Source organism: Penicillium pulvis (genome assembly GCF_028828015.1).
Source record: "Penicillium pulvis strain IBT 33274 chromosome Unknown contig_7_segment1_segment0, whole genome shotgun sequence".
Classification (NCBI taxonomy): domain Eukaryota; kingdom Fungi; phylum Ascomycota; class Eurotiomycetes; order Eurotiales; family Aspergillaceae; genus Penicillium; species Penicillium pulvis.
Genome location: NW_026643079.1, coordinates 2,619,697 through 2,643,899, shown reverse-complemented (window position 1 = coordinate 2,643,899; position 24,203 = coordinate 2,619,697). Strand labels below are relative to the sequence as shown.

General features: G+C 50.1%; 8 protein-coding genes across 8 annotated transcripts; 5 read left to right on the top strand and 3 right to left on the bottom strand.

The window, feature by feature from the left end:
- Positions 1–1,930: 1,930 nt before the first annotated feature.
- N7503_008963 (peroxidase/cytochrome P450 family protein) lies at positions 1,931–5,513 on the bottom strand (the record flags this gene model as incomplete). Its single annotated transcript, XM_057068510.1, has 5 exons — positions 1,931–1,980; positions 2,051–4,597; positions 4,650–4,891; positions 4,952–5,049; positions 5,118–5,513. The coding sequence occupies 5 exons, from the start codon at positions 5,511–5,513 to the stop codon at positions 1,931–1,933; spliced, it is 3,333 nt and encodes a 1,110-aa protein (XP_056919365.1).
- A 2,600-nt stretch (positions 5,514–8,113) lies between these two features.
- Positions 8,114–10,192, top strand: N7503_008962 (T6SS phospholipase effector Tle1-like catalytic domain-containing protein; the record flags this gene model as incomplete). The annotated part of the gene is made up of 2 exons (XM_057068509.1): positions 8,114–8,230; positions 8,285–10,192. The coding sequence occupies 2 exons, from the start codon at positions 8,114–8,116 to the stop codon at positions 10,190–10,192; spliced, it is 2,025 nt and encodes a 674-aa protein (XP_056919364.1).
- Positions 10,193–11,557: 1,365 nt separating this feature from the next.
- On the top strand, positions 11,558–12,475 carry N7503_008961 (uncharacterized protein; the record flags this gene model as incomplete). The annotated part of the gene is made up of 1 exon (XM_057068508.1): positions 11,558–12,475. One exon carries the CDS (start codon positions 11,558–11,560, stop codon positions 12,473–12,475), a length of 918 nt encoding a protein of 305 aa, XP_056919363.1.
- Positions 12,476–13,421: 946 nt separating this feature from the next.
- N7503_008960 (flavin monoamine oxidase family protein) lies at positions 13,422–15,187 on the top strand (the record flags this gene model as incomplete). The annotated part of the gene is made up of 4 exons (XM_057068507.1): positions 13,422–13,547; positions 13,644–13,681; positions 13,758–14,146; positions 14,214–15,187. The coding sequence occupies 4 exons, from the start codon at positions 13,422–13,424 to the stop codon at positions 15,185–15,187; spliced, it is 1,527 nt and encodes a 508-aa protein (XP_056919362.1).
- Positions 15,188–15,852: 665 nt separating this feature from the next.
- Positions 15,853–17,773, bottom strand: N7503_008959 (homeobox domain-containing protein; the record flags this gene model as incomplete). The annotated part of the gene is made up of 3 exons (XM_057068506.1): positions 17,562–17,773; positions 17,369–17,480; positions 15,853–17,304 (listed from the first exon to the last, which is right to left on the bottom strand). Exons 1-3 carry the CDS (start codon positions 17,735–17,737, stop codon positions 15,853–15,855), a joined length of 1,740 nt encoding a protein of 579 aa, XP_056919361.1. The 5' UTR covers positions 17,738–17,773.
- A 1,972-nt stretch (positions 17,774–19,745) lies between these two features.
- On the top strand, positions 19,746–21,508 carry N7503_008958 (sugar porter family MFS transporter; the record flags this gene model as incomplete). Its single annotated transcript, XM_057068505.1, has 6 exons — positions 19,746–19,923; positions 19,990–20,269; positions 20,325–20,645; positions 20,699–21,058; positions 21,108–21,268; positions 21,327–21,508. 6 exons carry the CDS (start codon positions 19,746–19,748, stop codon positions 21,506–21,508), a joined length of 1,482 nt encoding a protein of 493 aa, XP_056919360.1.
- Positions 21,509–21,660: 152 nt separating this feature from the next.
- N7503_008957 (putative RING finger domain protein) lies at positions 21,661–22,792 on the top strand. The gene is made up of 4 exons (XM_057068504.1): positions 21,661–21,979; positions 22,066–22,213; positions 22,358–22,534; positions 22,593–22,792. Exons 2-4 carry the CDS (start codon positions 22,122–22,124, stop codon positions 22,774–22,776), a joined length of 453 nt encoding a protein of 150 aa, XP_056919359.1. The 5' UTR covers positions 21,661–21,979; positions 22,066–22,121; the 3' UTR covers positions 22,777–22,792.
- A 278-nt stretch (positions 22,793–23,070) lies between these two features.
- On the bottom strand, positions 23,071–23,966 carry N7503_008956 (RTA1 domain-containing protein; the record flags this gene model as incomplete). Its single annotated transcript, XM_057068503.1, has 2 exons — positions 23,071–23,747; positions 23,801–23,966. 2 exons carry the CDS (start codon positions 23,964–23,966, stop codon positions 23,071–23,073), a joined length of 843 nt encoding a protein of 280 aa, XP_056919358.1.
- Positions 23,967–24,203: the final 237 nt, after the last annotated feature.

The following is a 24,203-nucleotide window of genomic DNA, read 5'->3' as shown; positions in this document are numbered from 1 at the left end:
CAGCCTCATGCGACATACAACTGGCGCCAGCCAGTCCGGAATAAAACACCAGCGCTTCCACAGAAGACCAATCCGATCACTCGGAAAGTAGTAAAGTAAGCGAAACTATATCGGGGCTGATTTTGATTGCGATGGGAGCTTTTATTATATTTCTTGCCACCTGCTTATGGAAAAGTTCTTCCATTCGCAGTGAGATAGATAATCACCAAAGCTGGCCCTGGCTTGAAGTTTTCTTGATGGGCCTCACTGGCGTTTGTTTCATTGTATATGGTATTTTCCTGGCTGCCAAGACCGATGTTACTGATTGGGGTCGTGGGAGAAGGGATCGCAAGAGTGCGGAGAATCTGCCTGTTTAAGCTCTCTTGAGAGATCAATCTGAGAATGCAGGTAGTATGATTTTGAAAGGGCAAACAGGGCTGGAAACGATTAGTTATTGCTAAGAGGTATTTACACGGGTGGGCGTGGGAAATGATTTTTGTGTCTCGGTGATTATACTTATGACTACATACGTCTTAAGGTATGATAGCCACCAGAAGCTATACATGGACGCGTAAAAGTGGCTGGAACTTAAATATTAGGGCAATAAAAAGTGGTTCTGAATATATCGGGTTCGGACCTTGGAAGGTTAAATTCACACAAGCTCTTGAGTACTTAGAAGTAATTATTTATCCCCCAGAAATTTCTTCCCACGAAACTCCTCTTTGCACATTCCAACCATAATCCCACCGCAATGACTGTCAAAATGACCACCAGACCGCCACCAGCCTACCCCCTGCGCGGAATACCCCTGCACGAGATACAACAGGCATCAACTACTTCGGTCCATAATACCCACTACCCTCCAAAATGCAAAAGCTCGACCAAGGAAATATCGGGTGCTATAGTAATGGTGCTGATGGCGCTGCTTAGCATTGCATGCGGAGGATGGATCATATCTCTTGCCGTAAGACCAGGGAGCAGTCCAGAGATTCACGAAGCTGGTGCTTGGTTTCTTATGATGTTATGGGCCTTTCTAAGTCTGTTTTTCATCGCATTCGGCGTTCTGTTGATTTTCGGTACAAGCGTTTCGATGATTACCGGGGTGGGTTTCGCGGAGTGGTGTATTGGGGGCAAAGGTCGCAATAGCGCAGGCAATGTGCCTGTTTGAGCTCGTATTGTGAGGAATGAATCTTCGAATATAGGTGTTCAGGATTTGAGAAGGAACTGATACCGGAAACGACTGGCTACTGCTGATACTTGCTCAGGTGGGGACTGTGAATGGTTTCGTTTGTTGGTAATTGAAACGTGTGACAGCTGGCCTTGAGAAGTATTTTCAATATTCACATTTTATCTACGAGCAAAATTCGGTTGGGCTTAGACCTAAAGATAATAAGCAGGCATCATTGGTGTGTCGGTTATCGAGAATCGTCAAGGAACTAGTAGTCTTCGCCCATGCATACTCACAGAACCCACCCAACTCCTAGCTTCAAGTACTCTGACCGTTCGCTTATATGCAACGAAATCTTCTCTGTTGTAATCTTGGATAGATGTCGAGATAGACTAACAGGACTTGAATACATGACTATTACTATTCAATTCTTAAAAAGAATTTCATTTTCACAATGCATAGTAATGTGAAAATGTAAAAAATGGCATTTTCCCAGTACTTCACAGCCTAGAATCGCCCTTATTGGACGTTGAAATCATGCACTCATGAGAGCACAGATATGGTAAAATAAGAGTAGTCATATATAATGTGTCATCATTGAACTATACACGGTGAGAAGCAAAGCTTCCAAGCTAGAAGCACAATTTCTGGATATCCTTGAAAACAATAAACTCAAAACATTAACCATGACCACCCATACGAGAGGCTGAACATTATTCCAAGCCCTAGACAGTAAGAGCCTAGTATTAAAAAAGTCGAGATGCTTTTTGCTTAGACGGCAGCTTATTTCTTCTGCTCGAACTTGAAGTCGCCGTCCCAGTGAAGCTTGAGGGCTGTAGAGGTAATCCATTAGCACGTATTCAGGGTGAAGATTGATATCAGAGGTTAAGTGTTGTGACTTACTCATAGGGAAGGGGAAGTAAGAAGTGCCATCCTGGCGGAGGTAGACGTAGTAGCCACCCTCCTGTTGGATCTTCTTGAGCTGGCCCTGAGCACCAGGGGCGCGGCGGAGGTTCTCCAGGCGGCCGACGACGCGGACCATGGTAACAAGAGCGATCTTGGTGATCTCCTGGCCAAATCCGGTGCTGGCACCCTGGATAGAGGTGATGTAAGAGTCCATGGGACGGTCGAGCTTGACCTCGCTGGGCTCGGGGAAGACGCTAGCATCGTGGTTGGCCTCGACGAAGGAAGCGAAGATCTTGTTGCCGGGCTGAATGTCGATGGACTTGCCGTTTTCCTCGACGGTAACGGCGTTCTGGGCCTCGCGGTAGGCACCGAAGGTTCCGTTGATACGGATGGCCTCCAGGCAGTAGCGGTAGATCTGCTCGTCGCTGGCGGCGGACTCCTCCTTGGAGAGACGGCTGATCTCGGCCCAGTGCTGCTTGCCAGCGCCGGTGTAGTACTCGATGACCTGAGTGAACACCTGGCCCTGGTTTGGAACCAGTGACACGATGGTGGGGATGACCTGAGACCAGGTGATCTCCGAGGCAGACAGGCCAGACTCCTGCAGGCGGCGGAGGGCACCGGTACCGAACTCACGGAGGGCGTTGTCGTGAGGACGGAAGTTGTTCATCAGACCGGACAGGAGGCCAGTGTTGGTGTCAGCCTTGACGGTGGCCTCAACAACGGTGCCGAGCTGCTGGGCAACGGCGGTGGCAGCGCGGTTCAGAGGGTATGACCGGGGGGCGTCCACATCGAAGAAGAGCGCGGAGTAGATGGTGGTGAGGATCATGTACATCTCGTGCTCGGTGAAGAGACCAGAGGCGTTCTCCTCGGTCTTGAGGGGCAGGCCGAAGAGAGCTGAGGCGAAGTAGACGTGGGCAGAGTTACCAACATCGCGGGTGATGTCAACCTGGTTGATGTTGGCGAGCTTGGCACCGTGCTGCTGGATGAGGTGCAGAGTGGTCTCCTCGTAGAACTTCTTAATAAGCTTAGGGAACTCCTCGGTGGCCAGAGCCTTGCCAATGGCTTCCTGCTGCTGGGAGTCAAACTTGCCCTTGCCGAACAGGTCCTCCAGAGCGGAGCTGAAAGCGGGCTTGAAGTCGATCTGGTTGCCCAAGATAAGCTTGGCAGACTGGTGCGAGGTCAAGTTGACACGGGGAGGAATGTAGGCAGGGGCATCGTAGGAGTAGTCGTTCTCACGACCAAGCGTCTTCATGATGTTGCGGTTCTCAGAGGGGATGGTCATGGGGTAGTGAGCGTAGATAGAGTCAGGCTTGTAATAGTTGGGGAAAGCACGGGTAGCCAGCTTGTAGAAGACACAACCCTGGTTGATGTTCAGGTCGTAGCGGCACTCGTTGTAACCCCAGTTTGTCATGTTACGGGGGTTGTAGTCAACGGTGTAGTGACGGTCACCACGGACAAGAGCCACAGCATCGGACAAGACAGCACGGGAAACGGTGTAAGTTGGGGCGATACCGACACCGGGAATCATGGGCTCCTTAGCCTCCTCAGAGACAATACCGGGGTACAGCTCGACGTAGTCAGGGTGCTCGTACAGGTGACGCAGAGTGTTGGCAATCTCTGGGTCGGAGTTGATCTCCTCGAAGGTTTCGTAGGTCTTCAGGCCGAAGTGCTTACGGAACTCGTTGAGGGAACCAACCTGCCAGCGACGGGCAGCCTCCATACCAAGGATCTCGATGGAACGCAGAGCCTTGGGGACATTGCGGGGTCCGAAAGAGCTGGCAACGTCCTCGGAGGCAGACTTAAGAATAGCGACAAGCTCACCATCGTCGAACCTACCGTCCGCTCCACGCTTCAGGTGAGCGAACTCACGCTTGGCGGGGTCAGCGTCAAGCATGCCCTCAACCTTCTTCATACCCATCAGCAGCTCGGGCATGGTAACCTGGTCAGCGGGCTTGCCCATGAGGTCGTAGTAGATCTTCTCAATCCACTCCTCATCTTTCTGGGCGATGGCCGAGTGCCAGCGGTAAGCCAGGTTGAACTCGACGGAGCACTGATTACCCAGACCGGAGGGGGTAGCACCGGCCTTCTCCATCTGGGCACGGGGGTCCAGACACCACGTAGAGTTGCTGCGGTTGAGGTTGACAATGGTACGCAGGTAATCATACAGAGTAATGTTAATGTACAGACCGCAAGTAATCAGACGACCAGTTTGGAACAGGTCCTCGTCGTACTTGGCCCAGGCCTTCTCAGCAGCCTCGCCAGTGACGTTGGAGCCAGGCTTGGAGAAACGGCCATTTTCGTTAATTTCAGCAAGCTGCTCAACAATGTGGTTGTGGAAACGGTTAAGCATGACCAGCAAGACACCGCAAGCAGGAGGAAGAGCCTGCAGGCGACCCTCGGAGAAGCAGTCAGGCTTCAGCTTACCGTCCTTGTGGGAACGGATAAGATCCTGCTGTTCCTTAACATCACCATAGAGAATAGAGAGATCAAGGTAGGCGGAGGTCTTATTCAGGTGTGGTTGACGGTAGTCAGTCTGGAAAATGTCTATAAATCATCAGTACTTTTGCGCTGTCTGGGTTGATGAATAATTGCTTACCGTGAATAACCAGAGAAGCCCAGTCGAAGAAGACACTCGACACCTTGTTGGGGTGAGGAGTGAATTCCTGACGGGCGAACAGGCTGTCGAAGACAAGACCCGCATCAGGCAAACCACTGGGCTGAATAGAGAGAGGAGGAATGGTGCGGCAGTAGGGGGTATTGGCAGCACCCAACCATGGTAGTGTGGGGTTGTTGTTAGATCCGTCAGCGGAACGGTACTTGTACTCATCTCCCATGAAGCTAAAGCTCGTGTTAGTCGCACGAATGCGTCAAATTTGTGGCGTAATTGGGGCTGCTTACGAGAGCGGGGGGTGTGGCAAGGAGGTCCACAGCTCATCAAGGAATCCATTTGTGAGCTCGACACGGTTCTTGGAGTGGCCGGGCATGTCGGCAACAAGCTATGATCGTGAATCTAATTAGTCTTTTTCTCAATTGCTATTTCAATCCCAATTCTCTTTGATCGTACCTGAATAATGCGCTCCATAAGGTAGGTCTTGTCGTCAACCAATTCACCAGAGGCCTTGTTCTTAATCAGGTCCTTGACGGTGTTGACGTCGCGGAATCCGAGAGACTTAATGTCAGCGATCAGTCCGCTGGACTGATCGTGCTTCAGGTATGTGCCATCACCAGTCTGGTTGGGCAAAGGCTCGCGCGAAGCGTGGATGGCCTGCGCATACTTCTCGAACACTGCGACTACCTCTGAACGCTTCACCTGATGTGTCTCGGTGGTGTCCTCCTTAGAGGCAACCTTCGGTGTAGATGACACCTTGGAGAAGCGCTTGTTCTGCTTCTCGGCCTTAGGCTCGGCATCGCCATTGGTGTCCTTGTTCTTTTTGAACTGGGTAGAGAATCTCCGCAACATGGTGATGGTAGTCTGAGGCTCACACAGACAAGTCACTCAAAGGGAGATACAAATAATTGAAGACAAAAAAAAAAAAAAAAGAAAAAGTGGCTACGACCTAACCCAGGGGGACAAGGTTAAGAAGTACTCGCGTTTCGGATTAAAAACGAGCTGTGCGGGCGACCTACAGTAGTTACCACAGCTGCAAGACTGTGGAGCACCCATAGGTGGCGGATTTGTTATCGCCAATAGTTGATTGACTGCCAGACCAGATCTGATTGGGGATGGTCAGGTTCACTAGCCTTGATCTGCCCGGAGGGCTGTAGCTCGGACCAATCAGCTGGATGGCCCCGCGTGGGACAAGCTCGAGGTCCAGCTGCTGGGTTGCCCCCACTTCAGCATTGCTGTTACAATGACGAGCAGCTGAACAGAGTAATTGATCACCCTGTTGACCCCTCTAGTGGAGAGCGTCATGAATGTCTGGGAAAGGGGGTGGGCCAGGCAATTGAACACGGCACGTCACCCAAGATGGAACAATGGAACCCCTAAGGCGTACTCCGTACTTCATCACCATAGAGACGAAGCTCAGCTGGCTACGTCACGGGTAAAGAATTGACTCCCCCCTGCGTTGGGATTTTTTTTTTCTTAGGAGAAAAAGAGACCAATTGAAATGTATCAAATTACAGTAGCGGTGTACTCCGTCTGGAACCGAATCTCGGAGTCGTGGAGTCAGAGCCCCACAATAACTTGAGATCCAGCCAGATGGGCCAAGGCAACGCTAAGTGGGGGGATTGTAATGGTAAGTTTGCGCTTGACGTCCCGATCGGAAAACTCGCCTTTCTGTTCCGTGGCTGGCTGGGACGATCCATCATCAGGTTACCAGTTAAGCTGAATCATGTACATGCGCAAGACCATGACCACTGTCATACCCCATTGACTGTTGGGATGCGACGCAAGGGATGCAAATGTAACCGCAATAAAGATACAGGCTTGTAGGACATACTGCAACTGCATGTTTTCTTTCTCACCTTTTCCCATGATGAGATGGATCGGCAGCGCTGACCCACATGTTCTCCCACTATGGGCTCTAGCGTGCGCCAAGGATCGTGAATTGGTAGCACGAACCGCTATGTGCTCCTGGTCATTGGCGGACCAATCTGCTAGTCATCGTAAGTAATATGATGCATCGTAACTTTCCCCACCCCCTTTTTAGGGTCCTCATCGTACAATTGTGCAATTCAGGTTTTCAACCTCGTGGATAAGATGCATCAGGCCTATGCACGGGGATCATAATCTAGGGATAAAAAAGAGAAGATCAGGAGGATCTGACATATAATTGCACGGAGCCTTCCAAGGACGAGACCCTGAGTCTGCAGTCATGGCACTAAACCACGGGTCGGGCAACAGTGGCATGTCCGGGGAACGCGGCCACTCCCGGGAGCTTTGGCACGATAGTGAAGAACAGTGCGGAAACAGATTCATAATAGCAATCGTCATCAATGACAATTAAAAATCAGTCAATTCCCATTGTGTTCAGCCGTAATGCTCTAAGCACTAAACTTTCAGGAGAAGGTTTTGGAAAGCTGATCGGGTTCCACCAGAGAAAAACTCTTCTGTACAGTAATTCCCTGAACCCGTACTCGGTCCGCGTCATTCGTTCCCAAACTCTGGGAATCTTCAGGTGACGGCAGACAGGTGGGTCCCGGGCGGCCCACGATGTGGGAAAAGTGACACTTTCGGCGTAGCGGCGGCGAAGTCTCGATCAAGATGAGGAAAAAGGATAAATTACAGACGAACGCCCCCTCTTTTCTCGCGCCCCTGACTTTCACAGATTCATTGGCACAGAGCTGTTCGGTGCGTGGGGAAAGATCGACAATAATGTCCCGAGTCATACAATCTCATGTGTATCTTTCTTTCGTATACGGGTTCTCATAGGTCCAACCTCGTAAACCAAGTCTCCATTGATGTCGCGTTGTGTCTCGATTTGCACGGTCTGCAGATTTGAATTTTGTTTTGTTTTTTGGTCTCTTTTTCAGAGCACCCGGGCTTGTGAGCCCCCCACTAAGGGATGCAGCATCATTTGAGTGACCAGTTCAGCCCAGATCAAACTCAGGGTAATGCGATCCGAGGCATTATGGTGATTGGATGAAGTGCGCCTCCGTTAGATAAGTGTGTTGTTCCTGTACAACATCAGCTAACTTAGGGTCAGCCTTGTTGCCCTGTTTTTCGGAAGTACCCTTTGTTTGATTTCTTTTTGTTTTCTGTGCTTTTTGGCGTGCATAGCATTGGCGTCATAGGGTAAAGAATGGAGGTTAAAATAAAAGCCGTAAAATCAAGTGAAAATCCCAGAAAACGCGTGATGGATCCATAAATGGAATGTGCCAATTTCGAGTCCCACATCTCACTTGAACTTGACGTATTCGGGTCTGCAGGGATCATCGCAGTGGGTGACACGCTTGGAGCATTCTTATCCAACCCCCTCCTGCGGCCGCCAGGGCCCTGATTCGCGGTACTTGCGCCCCTCTACGCCGTAAAAGCTGCAGCTTGTCCTCGCAACCCCCAGTTTTCCTTTATAGTTTCCGTGAGGGCCACTCTTGGGATTATACATTTCTTTTGCAATCATGGCTCAGCACGTACCGCCTTCACAGGCCCCGAAGCAGTTTGTGCTCTGTTTTGACGGAACTGGCAACAAGTTTGCCGGCGATGAGTCGGATAGTAACGTCTTGAAAATCTTTCGCGTAAGTCCTCCGATTGTCGGACTTGAAAATTCTCGCTAATCAAGTAGCAAACAGATGCTGGATCGCAGTAAACCGCACCAGTACCATTACTACCAACCAGGTATTGGTACCTACGTGACAACAAAGTCACTCAGCAGTCATGGTCGCATTCAGCGCATTAGATCCTGGTACGAAAAGGCCAAAGATTCGGCCATTGGATCTTCTTTTGATGAGCATGTGATGGGAGGGTACAAGTTTTTGATGCGATACTATTCTCCTGGTGACGAGATCTTCTTCATCGGTTTCAGTCGTGGATCATATATCGCCCGTTTTTTGGCCGAGATGCTCGACTACATCGGTCTGCTCGAGGCCGGTAACGAAGAACTGATCAGATTTGCTTGGAAGACTTTCGCCAAGTGGCAACAACGCCAAGGTGATTCTGAGGATGAGCACGAGGAGAAGAAGAAACTCTTCGAGTATATGAAGGCTTTCCGTGAAACATTCAGTCGTCCGATCACGCGCATCAAGTTTATGGGGCTTTTCGATACCGTCAACAGTGTCCCGCGATTCGAGAATGCCTGGATGCAGCGCAGCAAGTTCCCCTATACAGCCCGTAGTTCCGCCAAGGTCATTCGTCATGCAGTCGGTATTGACGAGCGCCGTGCCAAGTTCCGTCAGGATTTGATCTCTGGAAAGCGCCCACAAGACAAGCATAAGCACCACCGTCACCACCTTCCTACACCACACATGCCACACATGCCACACATGTCACACACTCCCCACAACGAGAACCCCCTGGCACACCACGTTGATACCCAACACCATCTGCATGTCCACCAGAAGGATGCACCCCCGGATGAGGTGCCGGCTATCCGTTTGAATGATGATTCTGGAACTCCTGGAGCGGAGAAAGTGGCCCCAGTTGAGGGAGTACCCCCTTCGGAAAATCCTGGATGGGGTCCCAACCCAGGCGAGTCATACTATCACTCTCACTCTCACCTTCACCCGGGCTCCTCAAACCAGGGTAGTGACAGCAACTTCGGAGAGAAGCCTCACCGATACCGCGCATCATCTCCTCGACGATCTGGTCTGACTGTTCCGAACGGAAGGGTATCCGTGGATGACTCCAGATCAGTTCGCAGTGGTCAGTCTGGCCACCTATCTATCCAAGTTCCCAGTCATGCCGGCGATGGCTATGACAGTGATGATGAAGAACAGGACATTCACGAAGTGTGGTTCCCAGGATGTCACGCTGATATTGGCGGAGGATGGAAACTCCAAGGTGGAGAGCTATGGGCCCTGAGTCACGCTCCATTAGTCTGGATGGTGCAAGAAGCCCATAAAGCAGGTCTGGAACTGGATGAGCGCAAGATGAAGCAGTTCCAGTGTCTTGAGGAGTTCGATGGTGACTACACTCCCATCCAAGAAACTATAGGCAACCGCCGCGGTAGCCGCATCAGTCAGCAACCGGGCCAGGATGACCCCAACGCCTACCGTGAAGCTCCCAATGAGAAGCAGCGTTCCGCTGCCAGCCGTGACTTCTGGCATGCGCTGCACACATCCAGCACGAAGGGTCTCCTGCACGACTGTCTCGAGTTCAAGCAAGGCTTACCAACTACCTCTGTTATCTCCTGGCGAATCATGGAGTGGCTACCGTTCCGTCGCATGGATCTCCAGGGTGATGGTTCGTGGAAACCCATTCGCTGGCCGCTGCCGCGTGGTGAGGTCCGGGATGTGCCGCTTGACGCTGAGATTCACGTGTCTGCCATCCGGCGTATGCAAGCTGACCCCAAATACCGCCCTGGTAACATTATTGTTGGTGGCGGTGGTCGTGGTGTGCGTATTGCTCCCACCTATCTCGGTATGGGAGAATGGGAGGTGCTCAAGAACGAGGGTGATGGAGTCCGCGAAACATACGTGCGGAAAGACCAAGCCACCAAGTGCAAGGATGAGGTGCCACACGAGCACGAGCACGCTCAATGATGATCTGATGATCTTTCTTTCGATTACCCCCTTTTCGTTCTTTTTTTCTTTTTGTCTTATTTTCTACCATTATTATACATTGATCTACTACCCTTAGTATAATACTTAGTCTCAGTCCGATGTAACATGTCTCAAAATGTCAATGGCAATCACATCTGGAACCATACGCAGCAGTCTAGATTCTTGTAGCCCAGATCAAAATCTCGTAATATTGTTTGCCTTACGCCTCGAGTCTGTTTACTGGATGCAAACCGGTTCCACTGCGGTGCGGAATGGAGATAATTAGTGAAGTCAGGCACCAAGGCATGGAATTGTGATTGTCCCGGTGTCTCACGCTGACACAGTGTCGAGTTGAGCCCCCACTGCGGACACTAGTCCTTGGTGGGGATTTTAATCCCCGATCCAAGGTTCTTCTCGATTTTTAGACTTGGCTTACCCGGTAAAGTTGCCAGGGAAGGTAAATGAGCTTCTAGGCCCGAGAAAAATCTTCTCATTACATGACTTTCATACCTTATCTCATACTTGCACCGACGCGTAAACAGCCCCGGTCATGCCGAGAGCTAGAGAACGTGCGGTTTCGTCGATCAGTGTAGATTTCTATACTTAGCTATCGGACTCGCCGAACGTCGTGCTTTTTTATTGATGAGGTCTGGCCATTATGGCGTCATCTAGGAAACAGAGACCATGGTTCATGCTATATAGTCCCTTCATATGGTAAGTCTAGAGCCCAACATGCCATACAATGAGAGGAAAACTTTGATGTCAATATTGATGTCAACATTGGGTATAATTAGATCAGGTCAAGGGCACACCGTAGTATCCTACGTCACATTTGATATACTATAATCCTACAATGTGTGGGAAAGTCATGTTAAAACAAATCCACACAGTACTGAAACCCTACGACGTCCAGATAAACTGCGGCGACGGGCTCTTACGATTGGTTGAAGGATCCTATCTCCGTTGTGAACCGATCCATGGATGAAACCCCCGTCGCTCTCCGAATCTTAGATCTCAGTAGTTTCACTTAGAGCACTCAATGTGAGCCCGATTTAACCCCTTAATACTTCAATTGAAGAAAATCATTTTTGTATTGAGACAAGCACGAATTCGTCGAATCAAAAGTATCAAAGGCGATGCGTGTCAGGGTTCCGCGGTCTGGACCTGCCTTTTCGCCTCAACTCTTTTAACTTCTTTTTTTTCTCCTCCACCCTTTTCACCTTTCTTCTCTCCAACGAATTTTGTTCAAATCTCCAAAGCTTGGCCGGCCCAAGATTTCTGATTTTTGTTCCCTTGATATGATGCGCCCGTGATCGCCTTCAAATTTCGCCCCTCCCCCTTCCCCTTTTTCTCGACCTGATCGACATGGAAGGTTCGCAACGACCGGAGGCCATGCGCCCTCCTCAATCAGACTTCAGCGAACTCAATAAACGCAACTCTGATGTCTCTTCGGAACAGATGGGAAAGGAAGACGTCATGATCACTTTGTCTGTCTCTCCCGAACCGCCGGCACCATCTCGGACCCGGTCCCCTTTGCCCCGATCGCACCTCCGCTCGCGATCACTGGTGGGAATCCCCGGCATGCCATCCATGACGCGCGCATACTCTTCCCCAGGGCTGGACTCTCGGGGAAGATATATCTTTGTTAACGGCCGTGGGGTGCCTGCCTCACCAGCCGATGCAAAGCGAGTGCCCTTGCAGATGCGCATGGACGATCACATCGAGACCCGTTTGGGGTCGCTCAACATTTCCGAGACGATCTCTGAGAACGCCGAACTGGAGACCGTGCCGAAGTCGCCCTCCTCGCAGTCGGGAAACTCTCCGGTCTTGATGCCGCAGACATTCCCCCGCATCGGTCGCATGCGCTCAACATCCCCCCTTCATTTTCAACCCCCGATTAGCAGCCCACCCTCCATTCATACGTCCCCCACTCTCACCGGGAAATACAACGAATCATTTCCCGGCCTTTCCGCTTCTTCTTCTTCCTCTGTTCCGTCAACCCCGACCAGTCTTCGATCCCGCAGTCCTAGCATTTCCTCTCTGGAGACTATTCCCGATATTCCTGACGCGGAGGCGGAGGCCGTTGAAGATGATCGGATCGCCGAGCTTAAGGCTGCGGCCGATGCGGCCGATGCAGCAAGCAATAACAACCGACGACGCGGTGCATCCGACACTTCTAGTTCCAACTCTTTCAACACCGCGCGCGGTGGTCGCAAGCGATGGAGTGTCTGTGGCGCAGAGCGCCGGCAGGATCTCGACCTGGAGACTATCTGGGAGGACTAAAAAGCCTGCATTACCAATGTAAGGCTTGTCGCCCTTACCTTGTGCGGGCGCCACAGCATCTTCGATTCGACCACAACCCTCACCCGGCTTTCTTTCCCTCTGGAGTTGATCTCTACAGGTGCAGCCTAGCTGTCGGCTTACTTTCCCCTACGCCATTCCTGACATCACTTGATACCCTCCACTTGTATCCGACACGTACATGTTTACTCCCATTTCTCATCTTTCTGCGATATCATCACACTAAAAGGAGTTTGAGGGTGCTTTGTCTTTCCAATGTTTTTCTGCTGTTCTTACTCGGCGCGTGAGGAAGAGTGACTAGGCGCATGGCTTTCTCATTTATTATGCTGAGCATAATTTTTCTCTTTTCTGGGTGTAACATTTGATTTCAGCTTTTGTTTTCTTTGCTCAATACCATGGTCTCGGAGCATTTTACTTGTGGGCATATCTGCATTGTGTTTCTAGTTACGGCCCCAGGCTCAGAATTGAATGAAAGGTCATTTCCCGGCCAGATGAATCACGTAGGGCTTGATGATGATAGTGACAACAATATAGATGTCATAATTGGTTACCCAATTTAGACCTGGACATTCCAAGGTACATACCAGACAGTGCAGAATAACAGCGATGACTATCGGCCGCATCTCAGCATCTGCTGCCGCTAAAGCGACAAACAAGCATTGTATGCTCTACTTTGGAGACAACAAATAAACATACATAATTACATAGAATGCCTCGGCATCCTTAGAGTCTACCTAAGACCAAGCGGCCCATAGATCAAACGTCAGCCAATCACCCGCGAACCCTGGTCCCACTCCTATCAGTGCCATCAACCGCGGAAACTTTACCACAACTTCGACCAGCCGGCATTTTCATGTTCAGGGCAGCAATCCAGTTCGCTAGTCGAAGGTCTTTCAGTGGTCGCCATTTCTTTACCTGCTCCGCCATCATGAGTTCTCAGCCGCATGTTGGCATCATTGGCGCCGGCTTTGCGGGTCTACGCTGCGCCGATATCCTCATTCAAAATGGGGCAAGAGTCACCATTTTAGAAGCTAGGGATCGCATTGGTGGGAGAGTAAGTGAGGTTTCAACTGCTTCTGGTGGATATTATCGAAAATAAATACAGTGCATATATCGGGCCTTTGGGCTAATGTTCCTGGTACTTTGATAGGTTTATCAAGATGACTTGGAAGGTCAATTAGTTGACATGTAAGTGGCTACTTTTCTTTTCTCCATTTTCATTTAGAAATGAGGACCCATGGATATAGGCTAATACTCGTGACAGGGGTGCAAACTGGATTCATGGCCAGGGCGAGAACCCTATCATGACCATGGCTCGGGAAACTCAGACTGTCACTTATGACCCCGAAGGTGGAAATTTCGTGGTTTCCCGCGATGGGAAATACGTCAGCGAGGATATTGGGACTAAGATCTCGGAGTTCGTGTGGACTACGATTGCAGATGCCTTCACGTACAGTAATGAGCGTGGAGAGAGCATCAGCCCGGAAGAAAGTCTCTACGATTTCTTCCAAATGAAGGTCCGGGAATCGACTTTCTCGGAGGAGGAGCAGCAGCTTGTTCTGGACGCATGCAAGCTCTGGGGTGCTTATGTGGGTGAACCTATCCATAGACAGAGTCTAAAATTCTTCCGCTTGGAAGAATGCATCGACGGATGTAAGTCTTCATCTCCGCATTGCCTGTTTGAGGCATTTCCTTTGCCGAACTAACCAATCAACCAAAGATAACTACTTCGTGGCGGGAACCCACAAACGCATCCTAGAGCAAGTTTCCAAGGCAGCTCAAACCCACGCCGACATTAAACTGAACCACCCAGTCGTGAACATCGAAGCTCCACCCCGGAAAACCGACGAATCTATAAATCAGCACCAGGTAACTGTGACAACAGCTTCAGGAGACCGCTTCACCTTCGACGACCTGGTCATCACCTGCCCACTGGGCTGGCTCAAGAAGAACCTGAACACATTCACCCCTGTCCTCCCACCTCGCCTCCAAAAAGCAATAGAAAGCATCTCTTTCGGCCGCCTGGAGAAAGTCTTCGTGAAATTTCCTCGTGCATTCTGGCAAACAGATTCCAAAGACAGCATCAATACAGCCCTCCCTACAAACCCAACCTTCACCCAATTCCTCGACCCATCCTACGCAGAGCACCCAGCCCATTTAGAATGGAACCAAGAATGCCTCTCAATGGCCTCATTCCCATCTCCATGCGCCCATCCAACGCTCCTATTCTACACATACGGACCAGGTGGCGCAGAAATAGTCCAAAGCATCGCGTCCCTCGATCGCTCCTCAAAAGAATACAAGGAAACACTGATCAAGACTCTCGAACCCTTCTACTCCAAACTACCCGGTTACGACGCGAACTCGCCAGATTGTGTACCAAGTACCATTCTAGCGACGAAGTGGCAGACAGATCCGTACGCTGGGTATGGATCTTACTGCAATTTTCAGGTTGGGCTCGAGCAGGGTGATCGTGATATTGAGGCTATGCGGTCTGGGGTCGGCGTTGGTGAGGAACGGGGCTTGTGGTTTGCTGGCGAACATACGGCGCCTTTCGTGGCGCTTGGGACTACTACTGGTGCTTATTGGAGTGGAGAGAGGGTTGCCGGTCAGGTTTGCCAGAGGAGGGGGTTAGGGGTTGTTGGGGTTTCTGCAGCGAAAGATGATTCTTTGCCTTCGGCTGGGAAGCTGTAGTTCGATCATAGAATGGGTTGCGAGATGGGATATGTGAATATGTATGGAAACCTTGTCTATAAGGTTGCTTAATGCATGCATGTAGAGGGTGTGACTTTTGACGGTGTCCGTAATGGATCGAATACCGATGAACAGAACTAGGTAGTGTAAGTCTGGGATTTCAAGCCGGCACAGTATTTACTTCATTACTTTGTGGATATAAAAACTCATATTCAAAAGTCTGTATCATTGGATCGTTACTGGTGTTTCATTCCAGGATTAGTTTTATCTATACCGGGAGCCATCTCCCACAGTTGGTCTTAACAACAGCGACCAGCGACAGAGACAGAGCCATTTAGGCACATCACATAAATCCACCTCCCGCGCAGCGAGCAAAACGAAACTCGCAGGGAGCAGATATACACAGAAAGAAGGTCTCAACGGACCTAGGATCAAGGGATCATGTAGTTCACGTGACGAAGATGTGGCGAAGAATCGCTTGCAAGCACACATCGCGAATCAGAATCATGACGAACAAGAAAAGAAAAGACATAGGAAAAGGGAGGAAAATCCCCGAAAATATTGGTGGGGAGAGGGGAAAGTAAATGACAACGCCGAGAGCAGATACATCATCTGTACCTGGACCCTTTTTTTATCCCCGCGAGTGAAGCGGGCAGGGGCTATCGCTATCGCCACGCCCCTTGACTCAATGAAAGGAGTCCCTGGACACAGTCCAAATCATCTTCTTGGCTATCCCCTGTACCACCAGACATGAATGCAGATACCTCTGCACTCAATTCCGGCGGGGCCTTGCCCTGTGCGCCAGCTGCGAATGGTCGGTTGCGTTTCCCGGTTGTCAGCCCTAACCCGTGATTCCGGTTCGCGTCACGAAGAGCAGGCCGAGTAGTATGAGATGCTGTTCGACGACGAACTTGAGATGCTCGAGTTCCTGGTACCCAGTTTTCTTTATCTGAGTCACCAGGATCCATCTCCAGGTCTAATTTTCCGGGCTTTGAAGGTGTGGTGAACTTGGAAAGCTTGGAATGAGGGTTGAAGCGGTTGCGCTCAGTCTCTAACCTGCCCATGGATGAAACAGTGCGAGAGAGTTTTCGTCGCTTTTCTCCCATCGCCTGTGAGATAGGGGTACGGGAAGGGTCGGCGTGGGCGGAGAGGAGACTATGTCTTGTTGATGCACTGCGGGTGAGGGAACGCGGGCCGCGGGATTGGAAGAGGCTAGGAGATGAATGGGGGTTGGGCGCAGTTTGGGAGCTGGCGGGTGTGGATAGGGCGCTCCGTGCATCTGTGTCAAAGAATGACTCCCAGTTACGAGGATCACGCGATCGGCCAAAGGCGCGATCATTCTCGGTCATGCCTGCCCGCGGTGTGGTCGGGAAGATAGCACTGCTACTGCGACGAAGGCCTGAGAGTTTTGTGCGGCGTACTGAGAACATGGCCACTCTATTCTTGGACGGGGACGGTTCGTTCTCTGCACGGATGACGGCCTTGCCATCGGACGACATGGCAATCCGCAGCGCGTTTCGACCCTTGGGCGGCGAAGGCGTCATCTCATCTTCCTTTCTCACCATGGCCTCTCCATCAAACGACATCGATAGTCGTAGTGAGGGTGGTGACTTGGTCGGAGTTGACATGACATGATCTGTGCGTGGCTCTTCTTGTGGTACTCCCTCATCCTGAATCTCAGAATTCGATCGCTTTCGCGTCGGCGTCGGCAACGATTCCTCTAATTTTGTCTCGTTCGGGTTGTGTCTCGAGTCCGCGCCGGGAAATTCTTCCTGCGTGGTTGGTGGGGTATCGTCCAAAGAATCTGCGGTGGCCACACTAGTCTGTGTGCTCTGCGGTGGCAGCTCAGGCTCCTCCCTCTCACTTGTTACCGGCTCCATGTCATCAGATAACTGAAGCAGATCACCACCCCACGATTTTGGCCTGGATTCCTCCGGTCGGTCTTGGGTGTCGACCAGCTCTGCCCCACTCGACGACCCAGGTTCCGCGGACGCGTTATCATCACTAGAAGGATGTCCCACCGAATCAGACATACTCGATCGAGGAGCGAGCATTTCGTGCGGCTGGAGGGGTCGTGATTTCCGTCGGTCGTTCTGGCGGCGATTTTGAAACCAGATCTGCAGGAATCAGTCACGTTCTACGGGGTGGATTTTTGGGGCGTGAGGTCTTGGCATCACGTACCTGCACCTCTTTCTCGCCGAGCGAGACGCGATTCACAATATTTGCGCGAGCAACTTTATCCGGCTTGGGATCTTTTTGGTATTCGGTCTCTAGGATTGCGTGGTCTTCGGGACTATATCCAATCGATCATGCTGGTTAGACAAACACGCGTCTGGGGCAATCCATTGGGTCGACCAATGGCAGCCGAACTTACCTCGTTCGGCGTCGTTTTTGGCGAGCTAGCAGCTTATTATCGACACGCGGTGGAAGGTTTTGAGTGAGGGTTTTCTGGGAGTGGACGAGGAAGGCGTAGTTTAAGGCATTGCATTCGGTGGCCGGGAGAGATGGCGAGGACGAAGCGGCCGCCATCGATGGCTCCGGGTCAGACATAGTCTCAACAGAGCATGGAGGGGAGGTGTAATAGAGAGTGGTTTCGTTCAAGGCAATTCCAGAGCCAAAATATAACAAAAAGGAAAAAGAAAAGGAAAAGATAGAAAGGAATTAGGAGTGAGGCTGGTGCAAAGAAAGAGTATGCAAACCAAGGCCGTAGCGGGATCGCGTCGCGATTGTGGACGCGGAGGAATCGAGACCGTGCCCGCGCTAGTCTTCGCCTCCAAGGTTTGGGATGAATTTTTGATCTTAAATGGACCTGAATTTTCATGAGAACATAATAACCTATACTTTCTACTTTTGATTTTACTAATAATTCTTTGATTTCCCGTTGAATTGTTCTTTATTTACTCTCTATTGACGCGGTCGGAGGTAAATTCGGGATTCCCCACTGCGGCCACGGACGTGCTATGGGGCCATCGCGTGTCCCACGTCACGTTATAGAATGCGCGAGATCTTAAGAATCTTAGAGGCTCTAGTATGCAGCATTCTACATGTCATCATGGCCCCATCAATCTGGGAACAGATCCAAAAGTTCCCGGATATTAAATCGCGGTATGCGAACTGCCACCAAAAAGCCCCGAACGCGAAAAACACGTCTTCACGTGACCTTTCCAGTCATTAACCAGTTGCTTTATCAACCCAACTGGGATAGCTTGGAATCTGATTTCAACAAACTTTACGCCCTAGTTTCGAATGACTGATTGGGGACCCTTCCTGCAGATTTTTGTATAACTATATATATAGATAGCACGGTTAGTGAAGTACCTTGGTAGAAACCCATCCACTTCAACAAGCTCCATCCTGGACGCGAAGTAAATACTCCGCCTTAAGGGCCGTAAACTCCTTCAATCCCTCCCCCAAAGCCAATCCACTCTTTAGATGCCCCAGGCGTATCTTATTCGCCGAGAACGGGTAGTCACCACTAGACAAGCCATGATTAATTGAAGTTGTTTGCACTAGCAAGCCAACAGTGAAAGCGCAAACATGCCACTAGTAACCTAGATAGAGGCATGCCTCGAAATGCTAGCCCCTGTCAACCTTGGAAACATACTCAATGTAGACGCAATTAATTTGCTGAATTTGCCGCAGTAGTGTTCCATAGCACACCTGCTGCGCAGCAGACATAGATATAGATTCGGATATCTAGATGCAAATATTTAGCTCATTTGCTGTGGCGGTTGAGTCACTCATGGGAAGCTTTGCTGTCGGGTTCGACGCTTTGGGCTGACATTGAGTCGGTCCAATAGAAAGTAGCTTGGAAGCTCTATAAGGGCAAGCAGATGTCTCTGAATTCCAATATACACTCCTTTTTGTTGAAGTCTAACTTCCAATTTCGATTAACTTCTCCCTTCTTTCCAAGTACTTTCCTTGAATGTGACCTGTGATGTAAAAACCAAGGCACTAGGTAGCTCCGGAGCACTAGATTCAGAAAAACGCCATAAGGTAATTGGGTAAATGCCCAGGGGCAAAGCGTTGGGATTCGGGAATAATATTCTCAAAGTATAATCGGCTTGGACAGAGGGCTAGTGCGCCATCGGAGCCCTGCAAAAAACCCAACATGACTCGGGTCAAGTATCCCGACTAATTTGCCTCTAAAAACTTCACCTGTCCTTAGCTCCGCGTCAATTGCAATTTCCTCAACAGTTCAGATACAGCAATGCTAAACCAATTAGGCTTGTCGGGTACGAGAAAGTAAACAAGCCATACAAAGTGCGGGGTGAGAAGCCGACACCGGGAACATTTTGGGACCGGGCCACCACGCCCCGGTCCCCACAATCTGTGATAGGCTGAACGGCAGATCCGTCGCACCCCGGATTTATGCACTGATCCTGCGCAATCCCTGTCACTCTAGGACGCTGCATGTCCCCAGGTCCCCGCACCCAGGTCCATGCTAGTCGGGGATTAAAAGGATCGTACAATCGTGGCTAGGCCGTGATGTAGATCAATTGGGTTCTTGTCTTCTCAATTCATAGAGATCATCAACAAGCAGCCCACATTCTCGGCAATGGGGCGATTATACCCCATTTTTATAGCCTCTTTGGCGGCGATGGGGTCGTTTCTGTTTGGTTATGATAGTGGTGTCATGACTGATGTGATTGACTCGGCGAATTTTCTGGAATACTTCCATACGACGCAGACGTCGGCGATCATTGGGGCTATCAATAGCGCCTACTCCGGTGGTGGTGAGCTTTTTTGAACTTCAATTGATATGAGGTGGGTTGATCATGCTAATGCTCTGATGTCCACAGCAATGATCGGTGCTTTTCAAGGTAGTTTCACCCTGGATCGCTTTGGCCGCAAGGTGACGATTCAAATGGGCGCTTTGATCTGCCTCGTCGGCGCAACGCTCCAGGCGGCGGCTCAGAATTTATCCATGATCCTTGTTGGTCGTATCTTGGCGGGCTGGGGTGTCGGGATCATGTCTATGGCGGTCCCCGTTTACCAAGCTGAGTTTGCGCATCCCCGCTCTCGGGGCTTGATTGTGGGGTTGTCGCAGCAGATGATTGGTGTTGGTTTTATCGTTAGCACGTATGGCTGGAACATGTTCATTGGGACCTTTAGTGGAAGCTGACAGTATATCTAGATGGGTGGGATATGGCTCTCTCCGTGCATCAGACACCAGCCAATTCCAATGGCGATTCCCGCTAGCCTTCCAAGTTGTGCCAGCTCTCGTTCTCGTCATCGGGATGGTCTTTGTACCAGAGTCTCCACGGTTCCTCGTTGAGAAGGGTCGCTATGCAGAGGCTATGCGCGTGCTTCAGAAGCTGCATTATGATGGAAGCAACGGCGACTGGGTCGACGCAGAGTTCAACGAGATATACCAGGCTAATGAATCTGGAAAGTTGGTCGCAGTCCCCGGTTGGGTCTCGTTGTTCACTGTTGCGAAGTGGCGCACTCGTATGCTGTATGTTCCCGATCCCTTGCTCCACTTCAAATCCCCAAAACTCATGGTTGCAGTCACGGCCTTGCCGTCCAGGTGTTCACTGCAATGACCGGCGTCAACGTGATCACTTATTACCAAACGATCATGTACAAAGCCCTAGGTATCACAGGCAGTCGCAACACACTGGTCGCAGGGATATACAACTGTGTGGGCCCACTGGCCAATCTGATCTTTGTGGTGTTTTTCCTCGACCGAGTCGGGCGACGGAAGCCTCTGCTCTTCGGCACTGTAGCGATCTCCCTAGCGCTGACCTGTGAGGCCATACTCACATCACAGAATCCAGACGGGGAGCGGGTAGGATACAGTATTGGGGGGGTATTTTTCCTTTTTGCCGTATCGGTTGCCTTCTCGGTATCGTTTGGGCCGTGCAGCTGGTAAGAACCCCCTTTCTATCTTTTGTTGCTTTTTCTCACATCAAGGCAGGGTATATATGGCCGAGGTCATGCCAATGCAGATTCGCAGCAAGGGCAATGCATTCGCAGTCGGGATTGGTAACTGGGCGATCAATACCTTGTGGAATCAGGTCTCACCCATTGCACTCGGTCAGATTCAGTGGAGATTATATTTTGTGTTTGTGGCATGGAGTGAGTATCCGTTACCCCTTAACGTGTGGATCCCCCCTGCTGACCGTCTCCCGTCTAGATCTCTGCGTGTCATTTCCAATAATTTATTTCTTCTTTCAGGAGACTAAGCAGAAAAGTCTCGAGGAGATTGATCTGCTCTTTGATCAGTCGCTCGACCGGATAGCAGAGACAGTGGTTCAAGAGTCAGACAAGGAAGTATCGCCAAATGTGGAATCATTTGCAGAATTAAAGTATCGGTAGATAGAGTGGGGAGTGGAGAAGTAAAGGGCTACAAAGTGGGGATGAGTGGTGGCACCATTCGAATACAAAGATAACCAGGCTCATCTGACCATAACTCAGTTCCACAACCTAAAATAATGGATAATTCAGCCGATCAGCATTCCCAGCCGCTAACGCTTGGCACATCCCTTCGACCAACTTGAATCACCATTGGTTCCACGGAGTACAAGGGAGGGGTGTAAAAGGAAACAAATCATGACATAGGAAGAGCAACTCGTGTTATCCACCAGCTCCCCCGCTTTGAACGGGTCGATCATCCCATACGGGCGCATGAGGACCTATCGAATCCAAAGTCCAAAATTCAAAATTCAGAAGCTGATTCTCCCAAAGTTACCACTCACGTCGATGTTTCTTTTTCTGTTTTCTTTCCCTATCTTCTCCTTGACCCCCTTTCGTGCGGGATACTACCGCGAACTTCGCTCCTTGTTAGAGGTAAATTACTCGACCCTTGATTGGGCGTTTGATCTTGCGCTATAATACGTGTTCCTTCTAAGTTGACACCTCGTGTTGAATCTCAGATTACGGGCCCATCCCCCGCTGATCGCACAAAGTGAAGATTTTCCCAAGGGGGGAAATGGCCGACGACAATAACCTCAAGACGAGCCATATGGCCATCGTCTTGGGCATTGGACTCGGTGTGGTACTGCTTATTGTTTTAAGCTTGGTGTGAGTTAGCTTTCTTTTTCACGAGAGGCCTGGAGTTACTCTTTGAGCATCCCTCTTGTGTCCTATTCCACGCTGAGGTCATCCGGGCTACGCTCTGATTCTGTACGACATGACCGATTCAGGAGTACTGACAATCCCACCCAGATTGACGATTGTCATTAACCGGCGCGATCGCCGCTCATTCTTGCGGTCAAGGAAAAATCCCGATGAGCGACTGGCCAGTTTAGATGCGGTATCACCGACCCGGACATTGGAGCAATGGTGGACCATGACAAAAGGCAAAATGGGCCTTTCAGAGGCGGTGGATGGCCAGTTTGTTTGGTATGTACCTCCCATATCCCGCTGTCAGGCAATCTAGATGCTGATTATCAGGATACAGTGCGGTGTGTCTGGAACAAGTGGATCGTTCCGAGGAGATACGGGAGTTGCGCTGCTTACATGTTTTTCACCGAGAATGCTTGGAGAAATGGTTCTTAGGTGATCATTACAATTGTCCGCTGTGCCATCGTGCCTATTTCGTTGCGGAGACGCCGCCACGACATGATTATGTGTGGATGGTATGATCTTGGGACAACGGGGTGAATCGAACTTTGCCATTTCCCAATATCAATCTAAATGATTCAGTACCCGATATTAATGATTATGAGATGATATTATGATTTCAAGGTTATACCGGTCATGCTACAGTTTCCAATTGCGAATACTCACGAGAACGTAAAAGAAAGCGACTTTACTTATGTTGGAACACTCGTAAGCTAGGCATTCGTACGTATTGGGCGCACCATGCCATTCTTTCATATTCAACTAAAATACAAGTGCCATAGAAACCTTGAACTCTATATCCCCATTAGTCCAAATTATTTAGATGGCTCATGCAGCGAACTATAAGGATGTACAAAAGGTAAAGCTTCTCCATCCTGCATACAAGGCTTCAGCATATCAGGGTACCACATATAAAATAAACCCATCACAACAAACATAGGAACTGTATCAAAGATATACAGAGTCCATTCATGTTCGAGCGGGTACCCAGTATCACCCAAAACATACTCAACCACCCGAAAAGCAGAACGGATGATGATCAGCGTACTGACAGCATACAGCATGTAGAGAAATTTCTTCCATGGCACAGTAGTGTGAAGAGACTCAAGAGTAGGAGAGCGACGGATCCTTCGTTCCAATACGAAGGAAGTTATCCAAAAGATCGAGAACGAGATGAGCTGGATCGCGAGACCAATGATCACGACGACCTTGGCCCAGCCAGGGTATCCTAGAACAGAGAGAGTGGAGGAATTGCCCTGAACGAGAAAAGAGATCACATCGCCCCAAACAAATAACTTTGTAAGCCGGGTGATCTTAATGACTGACAGGCGTTCTGCATGAATGGCTCTGATGAGGCGGCCGAGGGTCATATAGATGGTGGCGGCAAAGAGCGTCGGACCAAGGAGAGTGAACATATTGGTAAGGATATAAGGACCCATAGTTGTAGTATTACCATGTGCTATACAGCGACCGAGATAACCGATACATTCAACTGCGAAATGTTAGCGAGGCAAAATATCGATGGTTAGAGGCATTTCGACGTACAGATTCCGCCTATGGTGAAGGGAATGCAGAACCATGTCTTGGTCTTGATCATTTTCCAGGTATGAAGACCCGTCAGAGCAAGGAAGCCCAGCATAAATATAACTGCTGCCGGCAGGGAAGGAACATAGTTCCAGAATTTATAGGCGCGGGCTATGAGTTGAGACATGTTGAAGCTGGAGGAAGGGTATGGTCTAACGCTACCCAGTGAAGGACAGGGTCTTTTATAAGGAAATGCCCTCCAATTGCCAAAGACTAACGTCAATTCAACGTGAATTTCCATCATTGGTTCCTATCTGAAACTTCAAATAGAAATTGATCTCGGAACGAATACGCGTATAGATACTGGGTCAGGGTGGGTCCGAAGAACGTGCCCATGAAAGTGCCCATGTGGTCAAATCAAGGA